The 13,905-nt window shown below is 36.4% G+C and overlaps 1 protein-coding gene across 1 annotated transcript in view; it reads right to left on the reverse strand.

Moving 5' to 3' along the window:
* The window catches only part of THSD7A (thrombospondin type 1 domain containing 7A), a 297,588-nt gene that overhangs the window by 4,324 nt on the left and 279,359 nt on the right, over window positions 1–13,905 (reverse strand). The window contains exons 23-29 of the mRNA XM_075049941.1: window positions 12,426–12,571; window positions 11,685–11,859; window positions 9,432–9,605; window positions 8,308–8,403; window positions 5,218–5,300; window positions 4,669–4,879; window positions 1,141–1,228 (exon numbers count right to left, since the gene is read on the reverse strand). Coding sequence (XP_074906042.1) covers window positions 1,141–1,228; window positions 4,669–4,879; window positions 5,218–5,300; window positions 8,308–8,403; window positions 9,432–9,605; window positions 11,685–11,859; window positions 12,426–12,571 — 973 coding nt within the window. The remainder of the gene's footprint in view (window positions 1–1,140; window positions 1,229–4,668; window positions 4,880–5,217; window positions 5,301–8,307; window positions 8,404–9,431; window positions 9,606–11,684; window positions 11,860–12,425; window positions 12,572–13,905) is intronic.

Here is a 13,905-nt window from a genome sequence, read left to right on the forward strand (position 1 = left end):
GATTAGTTTTATCTCATTATAGTTGCTGGAATGACTACAGTTAATTCTAGATGTTATAATCAAACCAGTCATAATGGGATATAGTTGTTAGTCATAACCATTCCCTGTCTAGTCTTGAATTAGATTTTAATCCAGCAGTATTTCTAATTCATTTGATACAGTTTTAAAAAATTACTAAAGGAAAATGCATGTTTATGCATGCTTTAGTACTTGTCTTCTTTTAGAGTGTAATATAAGCATTTCTTTAAACCAGGTCTGTGCATCCTCAGTCTCATCCAAAATCTTATCTCAACTATGTCACTTAGGCTGCCCAAATCTAAATCTTTGTTACCAAGCCGGTTGTTACAGTGGCTTGCAGTGGCCACAGATTGCAGTCCAAAGCATCTGCAGTGGAGTTGTATACTAATGCATTTTCTTTTCCTCGATAAATAAAAGATTTTGTTCCTTACTTAGACAGAAGTGAGATTTTGGGGAAGGTTTATTAAAAACCAAACAAATCCAGAAGCCCCCCAAATGCCTACTAATGAAGTACAGCCAAGAGCCTGATGCATACAACCACACTTCCCTCACCTGCCACCTATATAGTCATTTGGATCAGAAATTCCAAACAGGACCTAGAAAACTTCAGGGAGAGCATTCTCAAAGGTGACGTGCTCTTGCAAAAAATCCTTGCTTTCACATGCACTAAGATTTTTCAACAAAATATGATTTCATGTATGAAAAACACATGAGAAAGTTTTCAGACTTTTGGGAGTTGTGTATCTCTCTATCCTGACAAACATCAAATCCGACTTGCCTGATTACTGAATTTCCTTCTTGCTATTTCTCTCTGCATTTTGTGATACAGACACAATGAAATTATCATGGACACAGTACATTCTTAATAGAGATAAACTGAGCAAAACAAACTATACACTAAGCTATCCCATATTTGTAAGAAGTTCTAACCTCAGGAGAGCATGTGTTTATCCATCATCTAGACTATAGTGAGAGTCCACTAAGCTGAGCTTGGACCAAAGGACACGGAAAATTAAACTCGGCAGTTCACAGAAGTGCCTGCAGTTTCTACAGTGGCATATGTAAACTCTTGCATTACAGTCTGTGAGGGACTGCTTGTTTGTAAATAATTAAAGAACTCACCAGGCTAGATAGATCATAGAAACAATAAAGATGAGTAAAACAAATGCACCAGCAGCTACACCATAAACCCAGGTCTTCAGCCTCCCATCTAAAAGGAATGAATGTTAGTCAGTAGTGTTTGAGTTAGTCTTGTGGAATTATTAGTTCTGATATAGTATAGAAATACTTTATAATCCAAAATAAATGTCTTCACTAGCAATTACAGCTTAATAAGAGTAAATACTATTAAACGACTGAGCAATATCTTCTCTGTGCACTTGTGTTCTGCTTTTCAGCCAAAGTCTGGATAATCCAAACAGAGCCGAGATGTGGGGCAGGGGCAGCAAGTGAGATCCCCAGAAACCCATCCCCTGGGCCCACTGGTAGCGGGCAATCCTTCAGCATGATCACAGGGCAGCTTATCAGCCCAGGACTCATTTGTGCTCATAGCATCACTTTCCAGTCTAGCTCTGGTAAATCAATCTGCCTGTTATTTTCATTCTTGTTGCTGTTTTATTTTACGTTTTTAAATACCTTTAGCATGTTTTACCTCATCTATATCTTAACTGCACATACACAACTTTTGCTACCGCATAAAGTAATAATTTTTCCATTTCTTCCCCTACCAAATGCAAGTTTTGTTGTTATGAAACAACTTCCTCTCACAGAACAAGCAAAAACACACCAAAAAAGACAACCCATGCTCATAAATAGAACAACTGTCTGTGTTAATAAGGACTGTATTTATATGCAGTCTGGGCAGTTTGTGATTTGGACATGATGTCCCTGCAGCCTGAGGTATACATCCCACTCTCCTGCTTGCCTTGATCCTAGATGCACCCACTTTTCCCAGGAAAAATAGTGTGACCTTCTCTGTCTGCAGGGTTTTGCTCTGAACCCCAAATGAGCATGTCACAACCCAAGGTCAGTGCATGCTGTTTGACTCACTACATTTATCTGACTAATTTTGCAAATTTCTAAATGGCTTTTTGAAAACATTGTTTTACAGGAGGTTAGCTACCCTTGTTGCACCTCCTTGACAATGAAAATTCCATTAAAAAGCTGAATTATTCCATTTACAAGGGGCAAAATATTTACTTCATGAAGTCATGTATATTTTCAATGTAAGCAAACACAGCTAAAATTTTCCTGACCGAATACTTAATGCGTCTTGATACCTCTGTAGAACAAAAAGGCATTATCAATGCAGTTGATGTTCCTACAATGTAATAATAACAAAAATTAGTCAGACTGACTTTCCTCAGATTCACAGCTGACCTCTCTATTGCTGTGCAGTTAAGTTCAGGCTTTCTGTTCTCTAGCAATGCAAAGTCTCGCAGTCATGTGGACAATTTGTTCAAAACTAATTAATATAAAAACATTTTAGCTTCTTTGCATTAATCAACCTAATGAAACTTTATAACTGGTAATAACTGATACAACTGAAATAACTGATCTATTAAAGATGAATTGAACAGTAGATTTGACCTGACATATCCAATGATATGATAATATGAATGAGAGGAATTCAGACTTCAGTACTGCTAAATGGGTTAAATTCTTCTCTCCTTGGCCTATTTCCATTGGTAAATGTAAGGTGCTTGGGATTGTTTTGGGCTTGCTTATTTTAAAATAGTATTATCTCCTTGAAAAAAAGACTGGCATTACCTTGTGTATGGATTTATTTATTTTTGTCAAAGCAGGGAACTCTCTTAATGAGGTCATTCATAATATGCAGCTACAGGCATTTAACTCAGGCTTTCTGAATTCCCCCTGGACAGATTATTTCTAAGTATACAAGGGAATTGGCATCTCAAACTCATCTGTTTCGGGTAATACATCAGCACAGACACCTGAAGAGGATAGTTTTAATACCTTCCTGTCTGGAACTGCAGTATAATTTGTTGAAGACAGTGAAAGAACTATTTTACATCTAGACTTAGAAACGGTGAGGAAAGGAATAATCATGCTAGAGTAAATCAAAACCTTTCCAATAGATTCCCCATCCTGGAATTAAAACAATCAAGCATAAATCTCATCTGAAGTGCAAAATGTTCACTTTCTTCCACATTTGCTCATACCTTCACTGGATAAAGTATTAGTTCTGTTGAATACTGTTTTTTTTAATCTGAGCTGACCTATGTTTCCTTCCTAATATGAATTACTGGAAAATGGGTGAATTTTCATGAAATCTCTCAACTGTTCCTTGCTCCAAAAAGCATGTCTGAACTCACATGAACAGCCACTTTCCTAAACAGTTGAAGGCAATTGTCTGACATTTGCTTATTTTTGGCACTCTGGCTGCTACAACCCACCCTCTGGCATTTTCAGGTGGCATTAGCTAGATTGAGTAAAACATAACATATTTGGTAACATGCTATTTTTTAAAGGAGGACCAGAAAAGCTTAATTTTCTTTTTTTTATTGTGGATTAAAGTATTAACTAATTGGCGTAAAGACCATTTTATTGCAGGTATCAAATATAGTATCACAGTACAAATAACAGTAAATACTAGTAGGACTAATGGGATCTAACATAAATATTTCTAACCTGAACATGATTTAATCTGCTTATTAGAAGTATTGCTGTAGTTCTCAATTTGGAGCATTTTATGGATTATGCATGTAAAGATACTGTTTTCAATTTTCAGATTAAAAACGTTCATAAAAGCTTTAGAAATAAATGAATACCCGAAGACACAAGTGTGTTACAATATTTAGCTCTATGTAATTTAAAAGACACTACAGATAACCAATTGCTCTCTTCATATAATTATCATTTTGGACAAGCATCATATCCCTTTCTGTGAAAGTATTTTGTTCATTAAAGTTTTATTTATCTCATTGCTTAATATTACCAGGAAATATTTACTGAAATCTGATTACATGATGGACTTTATAAAGTATTTTGATGGGATAACTGTCTTATAATATATTTCTTGCCACTCTTGCACATAAGTCCTTGCTCAGCTCTAAAGAACATGGTCCATCATAAAAGCAAATATTGCCTATAGAGACTTAGAGCATGTCTATGCTAAATATCAGTAATATGGTTAGCTCTTGTCTAACATGAATTAGTTTAAATATGGATATAGCAGAAAAGCATTAGCATATCTATACTGATTATTTTTCTACAATTTATGCTACGGCTGCAAATTTTAAGCAGCCCTTACCCTCTGCAGTCTTCAGTGCTACCTTTTCACTCCTCTGTCAACAGCATTATTGGTTGAGACAGCATAATCTAATATCCTGGCTTGCACCTTTGCAGCCAGCTCCCTTCTAGAGTCACATTTCAAATAGCTTCTGTGAATTTTAAGAGGTAGAAGGGATATCTACTGCAATACAAGATTTCGTTAAATATTTTGATGGAGTAGCTGAGAAGGCTAGGGGTTTGCTTATGTCTCTTCCTTTGTTTGCAGTCAGGGCAGATGCCTGTCTTCTTCAATGAACATTTAAGGGTTTTTCTTTTCTTCCTCGGCATCACAAAAATGTAAATGCCAGACCCTGCAGCAGTACTTAGCATTAAGAACTGCTCATTGCATGACTTCACCTGGCCCAAAAGGCTGTAGAAACCAGGTCCTTCCTCGTCCTGACTGGTTACTGGAGGGCTGGGTAGGGTTCACAGCTCGACTGGTTTTCACATCTCCCTTTTTGTCCTCCATAGTGGGGATCACCACCACTGGGATGAGAGTGCACTGTTCGAGTGTGCCATCGGAGGACATAACTTCAGTGTATCCATCTTCACAACTGCACATTCTAGTCTGTAGGGAACAAGTGTTTTACACTGTGTAGCAGAAAAACACAGTTTTCTGTGAGCTATAAAGCATAACAACATGGATAACTGGAAGAGAAGACTGTTTTAATGTGCGCTAGCCTGGAGAGTACCTCTTCATATATTTTTATGAAGGTTTGTACCAAATGAACAGAGATTATTCAACATTTAATTGAAAGGTAGAAAATGGTCTGAGGTTGATTTTAACAAATTAATGATTAGCAAAATCTCTGAAAATACTTTTTGTTGGCATAGTCTTTGTAATGCAGAGAGATGTGTGGGAAGCCCTCATGGGGGTGTTTTATGCTCCAATGCAGTAGCACATACCTCACTGCAGTAAGCGTGGGGTTGACTGCACGGTGGGTTACATGACCTGTCAGCATCTGGTTGGCGCATCACTAAACAGCCCCCTGTAGGACAGAAAATCATATTTTGACATGGTAATACCTCACCACTGATGAAAATACTGATGTCATTACTTGCTACAATATGTCATGGATTATAATTTTATTGCTAATTTGAATTTAAGAGTCCTTCTCTTATTCCAAGGTGAAAGATAATTGGTACGAAGTATTTTCTTATAGGTAGAGTAAGGATAGAGCACATGTATTTGCACTCATGTGCATTTTAAAGAACTAATGTTTTGCAAGTGAAACTTTTGTTTTTCCCTTTGCTCCTTTGGTGGATTGCTCAAAAAAATGTTTAAATGTTTGGTTGTGCTTGAGGGAATAGATTCTGGTTCTCTATGGCCCTCCTTGTGACTTACATATTAAAACTGTGGCCACAAAGAAAATAAAAGCGTATTTTTTATGTATATCTTTGCCTGTTAAACCGAAAACAAACTACTCATCCAGTTTATGAATGGATACCTGTTTTCTGCTGCTCCTCAGTAGTCACTTTTACACGTTATAGCTTTGCCTTATATGAAGCCACACTTCATGCTAGTCTAAGATAGCTTTTTTGGAAGGAAAGAAGTATTATCGGTAAAGCATGTACTGAATGCTATGATACTGATCATATAGCAGGTTTCAGTCTTTTTCCTTTTTATACAGTCCTAGTTCTCATTTCTTCAGCTTTATGTACAGTGCAGTTATTGTTATGGACCAATACGCACAATCAGGCTTTCACTATCATTTCAGCCAGAATGACTTTAGAATCAGTTTGAATTTACCTGGGTTTCCTTCCAGCTTACAGAAGAGGGATATGCATCATGTAGGTTAAAATTTATACTGCTACAGGACAACTTATCTTGCATCTCCCAAATTAATAACATTTTTATACTGGTGTGATATGATGATGAAATCCTGAAAGCTGAGGTTGGTCACGACCATTGCAGATGCAGTTAGATGTGGTTACATAGATCCAAGTGTTAATGGGATGGTTGATGAAGAACAAAGAAAACCCTGCTAATTGCCATAAGTTTTCCCCACCCCCAGAAAGCAAAATCATACATCCTAGCATACAAATCACATGCCTGTGGGAATCTATGTAATAAAATATCAGCCATCCAAGGAAGCTGCAGAAGGAAAGAGTTGCCTCATCACCCATGGGAAACAACACCTTCAAGTAAAAAAGAACTATTCAGCACAATAATATTATGCAAGTAAGTAAGTAAAGGCCTTAAAATACCAACAGGACTCATAATAAAAATTTGATAATGTCTGAATTACAATACACTATGTTAGAGCCAAATGTGCAGCAATAAGGCAGCAAAGGAACACAGTAATCAGAGATATGGTTTGATTCTAGATCAAAATAGGTAATCTCCATTTAAATCAATCATGTATGTGCATCTGTCAGTTTGAGCTCTTAAATACCGTAGTTTATACAAACGACTTTCAAAAAAAAGTTCAAATGTAAATTACAATCTGGTTCACAAGTGTATACTTCATCCAGAGAAGTTCTCGCAGAACATTATACTTAAGTGTTTTGTTTGAAAACTATCAGGAACATATGAAAAATACAGTTTTGCATTGCATGGAAACGGGTGATTACATAGTGTCTGGAATTTTGAACTAGTCTTCATTTCAAATCAGAAAGTTACTACAGCTTTAAAACCACGTACAAACAAACTCTGAAAAAAGAGATACAATATAGGTCCGAGGTTAGTCTGCCTAGGAGGTCCTATCGTGAAAAATCTGGTAACAACACATATTCATACACTTGTCTTTCCTGGAATTTATCACGTGGTGGTCTTCAGTCACATCAGAACAAACTATTATTTTGATGTGACTGACTGTGATTTATGAATACTCTGATTTTAACATCTCAGAGCCATAATCACCAAGACACTATTTATTTTGAAATCCTGTAGGACCTTTAATAGATAATATCATATATTCATCTCAATAAGAATTCTTTTACTTAGAGATTTACTTACCATACAAGCATCTTAGCTAGGCAGGAAGCAATCAAGGTGCATAAATAATGCCCTGTTGCATTTGTTGTGAAGATGATGCATTTTAATATTCTTACAGCACAAGGTGACACTTGCAAAAGAGACTTTGGAGTATTAAGTACTATTTCAAAACCTTGTAAAAATAATACAGATATTTATTTCTACTGTTACAATAGACAGTAGTGGTGGATTCCATCATCAAGAAGAATTGTACTGGTAGTCCATGAATTAGAGCTCCCCTCCTGTGACTAACCTGACAGTGGCTGGCATTGAGGATGTGCTTACAATCTCTGGGATCCTCTTACTATCCCCTGGGCTGATATAAAAATTACTTAAACAACAAATGCATAACTCTTAGCTTAAATTAATCCCTAATTCTGATAAATAAATTCATACAAATAGATATATATGAAGATTTTCTTGAATTTGGAGAACTCAGTCATCCTTAACTCATGATGTTTTGTGCTTTGGTTTGCACAAAAAGTAACTACATCCCATAGCTGTCCACTGAAGTATCCTGCTATAGGTTTATGTCATTGAAGTAAAGGAATAAACTTATATTAGCACATTTATTAAAATTTGGTATTTTGCAATTTTAAGGAGATATATTATATATGCATTATATCAAGATTTGCATCTCTCTGCCTCTGTATAGGCACTGAAATGAACTTTAATACATAAAAGTTCTATTTGTTGTAGGGCTTGAAATCTGAAACCCTAAATTTAGAAGTGTAAAGATGTCTCCGGTAAAAGAAATAAACAATGTAAAACAGTCCCAGTCCAGTACAGAAGATAATATTTATATTTACTTTTAGCATTACATGTTGCTTAATTCTGGAAAAGAAATTACATCTTTAGTATGCAAAAACATGATGATTCAAGACAACAGCACGTTGATTCATACATCAGGAACAAGTGTCTTTAGCAGATTCTTTTTAAAAAAAAATTTCCATCTCTTGGGAAAAGTCATCATCCACCTGTTTTCCAGGCTTTTTTGTGTATACAAAAAGAGTAGTTACCTGTGACGTTTAAACCATCTGACCTTTGGCACCATACGGTTCGAGAAGATCCCTTCCATGGGCTAGCCATCCACTTGTATTCATAGCACTGGCCATCTACACAGAGAACATCCACTTTTCAAGAATTTTGATGACAAGATTTTAGGCTACCACTGGTGGCAGCCACACTCATCAGTAGACCATACTCATTATGTTTAATGGCTTTTATGGCTAAGTAGGCCCCTTCCTCCTTCACCCAGCAACTTAGAAGGGTGCACTGCACACATGGGAGGCCCGAAGGTCTCCTGCACTTGCTGGATACATACAGAATAGACCAGATGTGTCCCAGACACTAACTATAATGGTTGTACACATTGTTCATGGAGTAAGCCTAATGTAGTTAATGGGCAAAAGAGACGTTTCCAATAACCTCATAATGGTTGTGGCCCATCTGTTGCGCAAAACTCATGTAGGAGTCAGGTTCCTTTCCTGGTAACACTAAGCTTCAGACAATGCTCCAATGCTTGGTGGAGTGGCCTGGGCTGCATCTAGCTTCTGTACAGCTCTGCTGTACACCTCTCATATGGCCTGGGGCAAATCATGAAGTCCTTCTGCACCTTAGCTGCCTTGTAAATATAAAATTTCTTTTTGCCTGATCTGTCTGGCCTCTGAGTGGACAAGAAATGTCTGTACAGGAAATTACTTTTCTTAGATACTTTGTCCAGTACCAGTGGTAAGCATGACTGAGACTTTTTAATGTCATTGTCATGTGATTAACAATTCAAAGGGTAGAGAGAAATCTGAATTTGGTTATGTATCAAAACTTAAAGATTTCTCTTTATTAATGTTATCAAGCAGATAAGGCAACTATTTTTTTCCCATATCATAAAAAGAAATTTCATTATTAAAAAAGGATCATCAATTCTCCAAAGATTGTGTTTAAAGTGGTAACATATTATAGTCAGCATTTGAATGTTTTTCTGTTTACAGTTGGTATCTGGAAAACAAAAATTTAAGTGCACTTCCATGTCTACCAAATCTATATTTGCCTAAATTTGATACCATGAACAGAAAGAAAGTAAAACTGTTGTTGTTCTGTATTTCTTTCTTACAGGAAGTGGCATGATGTATATTTTGGTGCTTACCATTGCATGGTCTTGTTTCCAAAGCCTGTTCTGGACAGAGATGTTGATTCTCTAATTCCTGAATGATCACTGCCCGAGATCGGACTTGTATCCCTCCAAAGCCGAGATCCTCACCATTAACACAGGTTAGCTGGCAAAGGCTCCATTCTGACCACTCTCTCAAGTAACAGTCCCCTGTCAAATAGCAATTATATAAGATGACCAATCATCATATGTGAAGAGTTTTTTGCACCAAATATGTCTTAGGAAAAAATGTCCAAATCCGGTTTCTTAATTTTCCCTCTTTATAGTTCCTTTTGTTCCTCTTTTTAACATGACTTATACTTAAGAGAAGAAAATATTTTGACACTCTCTGAATATCTGTGCAATCGAAAATAGTAATACAAAGATTATACACAAGCTTATTTGTTCTAAAGCAGGGTAGTTTCCTGTAGCATTCCTAAGATCACTCTCATTTTGAATTTCTGAGGAACACTCCGCCCGATGTCTGGATTTTTGTAAATTTTAGTGTATTGCACACCGTATGCCTTGTGCTAAATTTATATATTTGTTCACAATTCTTCTTTGATCTTAGAAAGAGAAAACATTGTCTCATTTTTAAAAGATTAATTGTTGCTTATTCTCATGCAGAATTTCTCTAAACAGACAGTAGAAGCAACTGCTGGAACATTCTCTGCAAGAAAGGGAAATGGGAAGGTGATTAAAATGTCTGCTCTGGCTATTTCATGTTAGGATAATAGAGATTTGTAGAATGTTATCTTAGAGTGTAAAACTAAAAAATAAAATTATACTAATGACACTAATTAGCATGGTTGGCCAAAAAACATTTAAGGAAGATCTGAGGCACCACACAAAGAGACCATTTTGTTAAAACTGCAGTAGAAAATGGGACTAGACTGTGCACAGACTGATAAATAAACCTCTTAGTTCTCATTATTTCAGTGAAAGAGATATTAAAAATTCATGCTACCTTGCATTATACTGATGACAGATATAATCAGTACTGTGTTGACCAGATGCCTGATTAATGAAGGAATTTTATTTGCCAACGTTAGGAAAGCATGCGAAGAAATGAATAATTGAAGAACTGATGTACACATAATAGGAAAACAAGTAGTGATTTTTGGAAACATTAGTTGGAGGGTATCATTAGCACATCCCCACAGGGCAGTTATTCTTGCTGGCTAAATGCGAGATTGTTGAAGAACAGGTTCCTGTTCAGCAAAATTTTAAAAGTGAGCAGTAAGCAGCTATATTTTTTTTAATAAATTTGACTAACAAGAAAACATAACTACAAGCTTTTTATTCTTCCAATTTTCATTTAATAAGTAAAAATATGTGAAAATCATGCGATTGGGATGCTGTCCACAAAGCAGTGATGGAAGCCTCTCTGATTTTGATTATTTTCTATTTATTGAGGCAACGTTACCATCAGTCCAATCTGAAATGAACTAGAAAAAAATTCTTGGAAAGAGGAGAGTTGCAAGAGAACAAAAAGAGAGTACTGGTATGGAATAATAGCTACATTAGAACTGAAGGACTTAATCACTACTTCTGAAGATGCATCACTAATGACTCTACTGAACAACAGCAATATACTTCAAATTCTACAAATAAGTGTTTCAAATGAACTGGAGGAGTTTTACTGGAAATTAAACAGCTGTTATAGGCTCTTAATCCTTCTCAGTATGACAGTCATGGACCCAATCATTTATAACAGCTCCTTTGGATTCAGTCTACAAGGGCAATGATAGTGCATGTCAAGTCCAGCTAGAAACATTCACATTTTCTCAGAGATCAAAATACTAGTTTCATTTGGAATAGCCTCTTTAAGCAAAAAAATAAGACTCCCTAGCTTACCTTCCTTAGACACCCATAAAAGGCATCAAGTTCTTAGCCAGTTAAAAGTATTAATAAAGATGTTAGGTGATCTAAGCACTTAAAGCAAATATTTAGCTGTAAAACAATACTCTTTTTTATAAACACAGGTTTTATTTCAAAAGATTTTGTGAAAAAATGTGTTGTTATTAGGTGCAATCTTTTATAAAACTTGAAATCTGGTGTTTTTTCTAATCGATTTATTGTCATGAAGCCACTACTGGAAAGTAACTCTGTTGGTCATCTGATGGAAGAATCCAATCAGTAAAGCATGCAAAAAATATTTAATTGCCTGTGGCTAATGCTAGGCACTGATAAGTGTAATGATACCCAACCAATCTTGAACTGCAACATTTATTTGAATAGCTTTGTTACCTGGACAAGGGACAGTGCAGGTTTCCTCAAGTATCATCTTCTTATTACCATCTATAATAGGCTCTATTTCTCCACAGAATTCCTCATCTACTACTTTGCCAACATCTTCAATGGATCCATCAAAAACCACACAGGAAATGTTCCTCACTCGTGTTCCCTCTCCACATTGAGCATCCTGGGGAAGGAGGACATACATGGATGCTGGACAGAAGAAAGTGCCAAAAGACTAGATCTGAGCTACATGTCACACTGTCTCCTATTATTTTTTGCTTAACTACTTATTCATTCCAGTGGGGGGCGGGGGGGAAGACATTGTTCATTACTTCTGAAACAAACAAACATAAAAAAACAACCCCAAAATTCTGCTGGCTGCTACTACTGTCTCTTAAAGTATAGAGCTAATTATGCCTTTGCATTCCAACCACAGCAGTATCTCAAGATCTCAAGTGGGGATCTTTTCTAGGATGCCAATCTATTTCCACAAATATTCTTTTACAATAGAAGGATTTCAATTATTAGCAAAGATGCTGCTCGGGTACCAAAGTTTACATTTATACTTTGAATATCTGTAGGACATTGTTGTATCTGTTGAGAAATATGAACTCTAAGAATAAATCTTTATTTTTTGTATAAGAGGTGGAAGCAAATTTTTTACTGTGTTATGAAGCAGGTATCTAAGCATATCACAAATATGCCTAGATATACAAGCTCCATAACTTCAACGTCCCATATTGCTTTTACCTCTACTTTGCATGCAGACCATTGACCGTATTGCCATCGATAACAAGGTTTTACTGGACAGGGTTTGAATTGCTCCATCTGAGAAGGGCAAGGCCTCCCATCACCCTGAAATGGCTGATTTATGGTCCTTCTTCTGATCATTTTTCCTGTAAATAAGAAACAGCAATATAACTAACAACAAAGTGGTTAGACTGATTTATTCCTCAAGACGGTTCAAGTGCTGTGTTTGAATGAAGTAATTTTTTCCACTTTTGACAAATTGGATTGTAAAGCTGATCTGTTGGCTCTTGTCTGTTATATGGATTTATATTTTCCAAGTCAGACACTTTATATTCTATCATTTGTTTGTACTGCAAGAAGTGCAGGAGGATGTCTGATTAGGATTTCAGATTGCTCCTGTAACAGCAAACAACAGTAGTAATTCCCTAGTTCAGAAGCCTGCGGAAAAATACTCTTTCTGAATGTGGCAATATGTTTGTGGCACTTCAGTGGAGATTCCGGCTCCTCATCTGGAGTTTGCTGCTAGAAGAGACCAACATGTTTGGTTCTTCCCCAAGTTAATACAGAATCGCATGTCCTATGATTGTCTGATTCCAGCAACCAGAAAGAGCTTGCAATTTTCCCTCACTTTCTGTCTGGATAATGTGACATGCAGATTTTGCAGGAGAAGGAGGATTCTTCACTCAGGCCCAAAGAAAATCAAAATAGGCTTATTCAACATTAATCTTCTCTTCAACCATCAGTAGCACACTACCCAGCATCACTGAGATACAGGTTCTATTTCAAATACTTACATAAACATAAAGAGGAAGACATTTTTATCCTTTCAGCAATTTCTGCTTCTTTCATCTTGCAGTGGATATTAGACCATTATGCTTCATCACAGAGAGGTCACGTGATATAACCAAAAAATTTTTTGTGTACCAGAAGTAGTGGTAAAGTGGTTGCGCTAGAGTTGGCACCTCACAAAGGTTTCCACAAAACCAACACAGCTGTGGTATTTTAATCTATATATAGATAAATATATGAACCAAATCTGAAATAAGATGTATATATTTAGATTTGTATACTGAGGCTTATAATAAACTCAGTCATTACACAGATTTACCTACATAACATCTGATGTTGGCTGGCCAAAACAATTCGTCTTTAATTCTACATTTCAATCTAATGCATTTGGAATTGAACACCCTAATGATCATGACATGAATCTTTTGCTGAGAGCAAGCTACACAAGCCACGATGCAGCAGAACTGTATCAATCTCCCAGACAGCTGTGTTCACAGCAGCTAGCTAGAAAGATGTTTGCCAAGTGAAGCCTCATCGTTCTTGGATTCACAGCTGCTCCAATGGAGATGTCACAGGAGAAAAAAGATTTTCTTGAAAAGTATTGGAGAAAAAAAAACCCAAAGAACAGCAACAAGCAGAATTCTTACATACAGAATTCTTCCTCAACTTTATGCGTATTTGCATGGCTGCA

The sequence above is a fragment of the Buteo buteo genome, chromosome 2 (genome assembly GCF_964188355.1).
Source record: "Buteo buteo chromosome 2, bButBut1.hap1.1, whole genome shotgun sequence".
Classification (NCBI taxonomy): domain Eukaryota; kingdom Metazoa; phylum Chordata; class Aves; order Accipitriformes; family Accipitridae; genus Buteo; species Buteo buteo.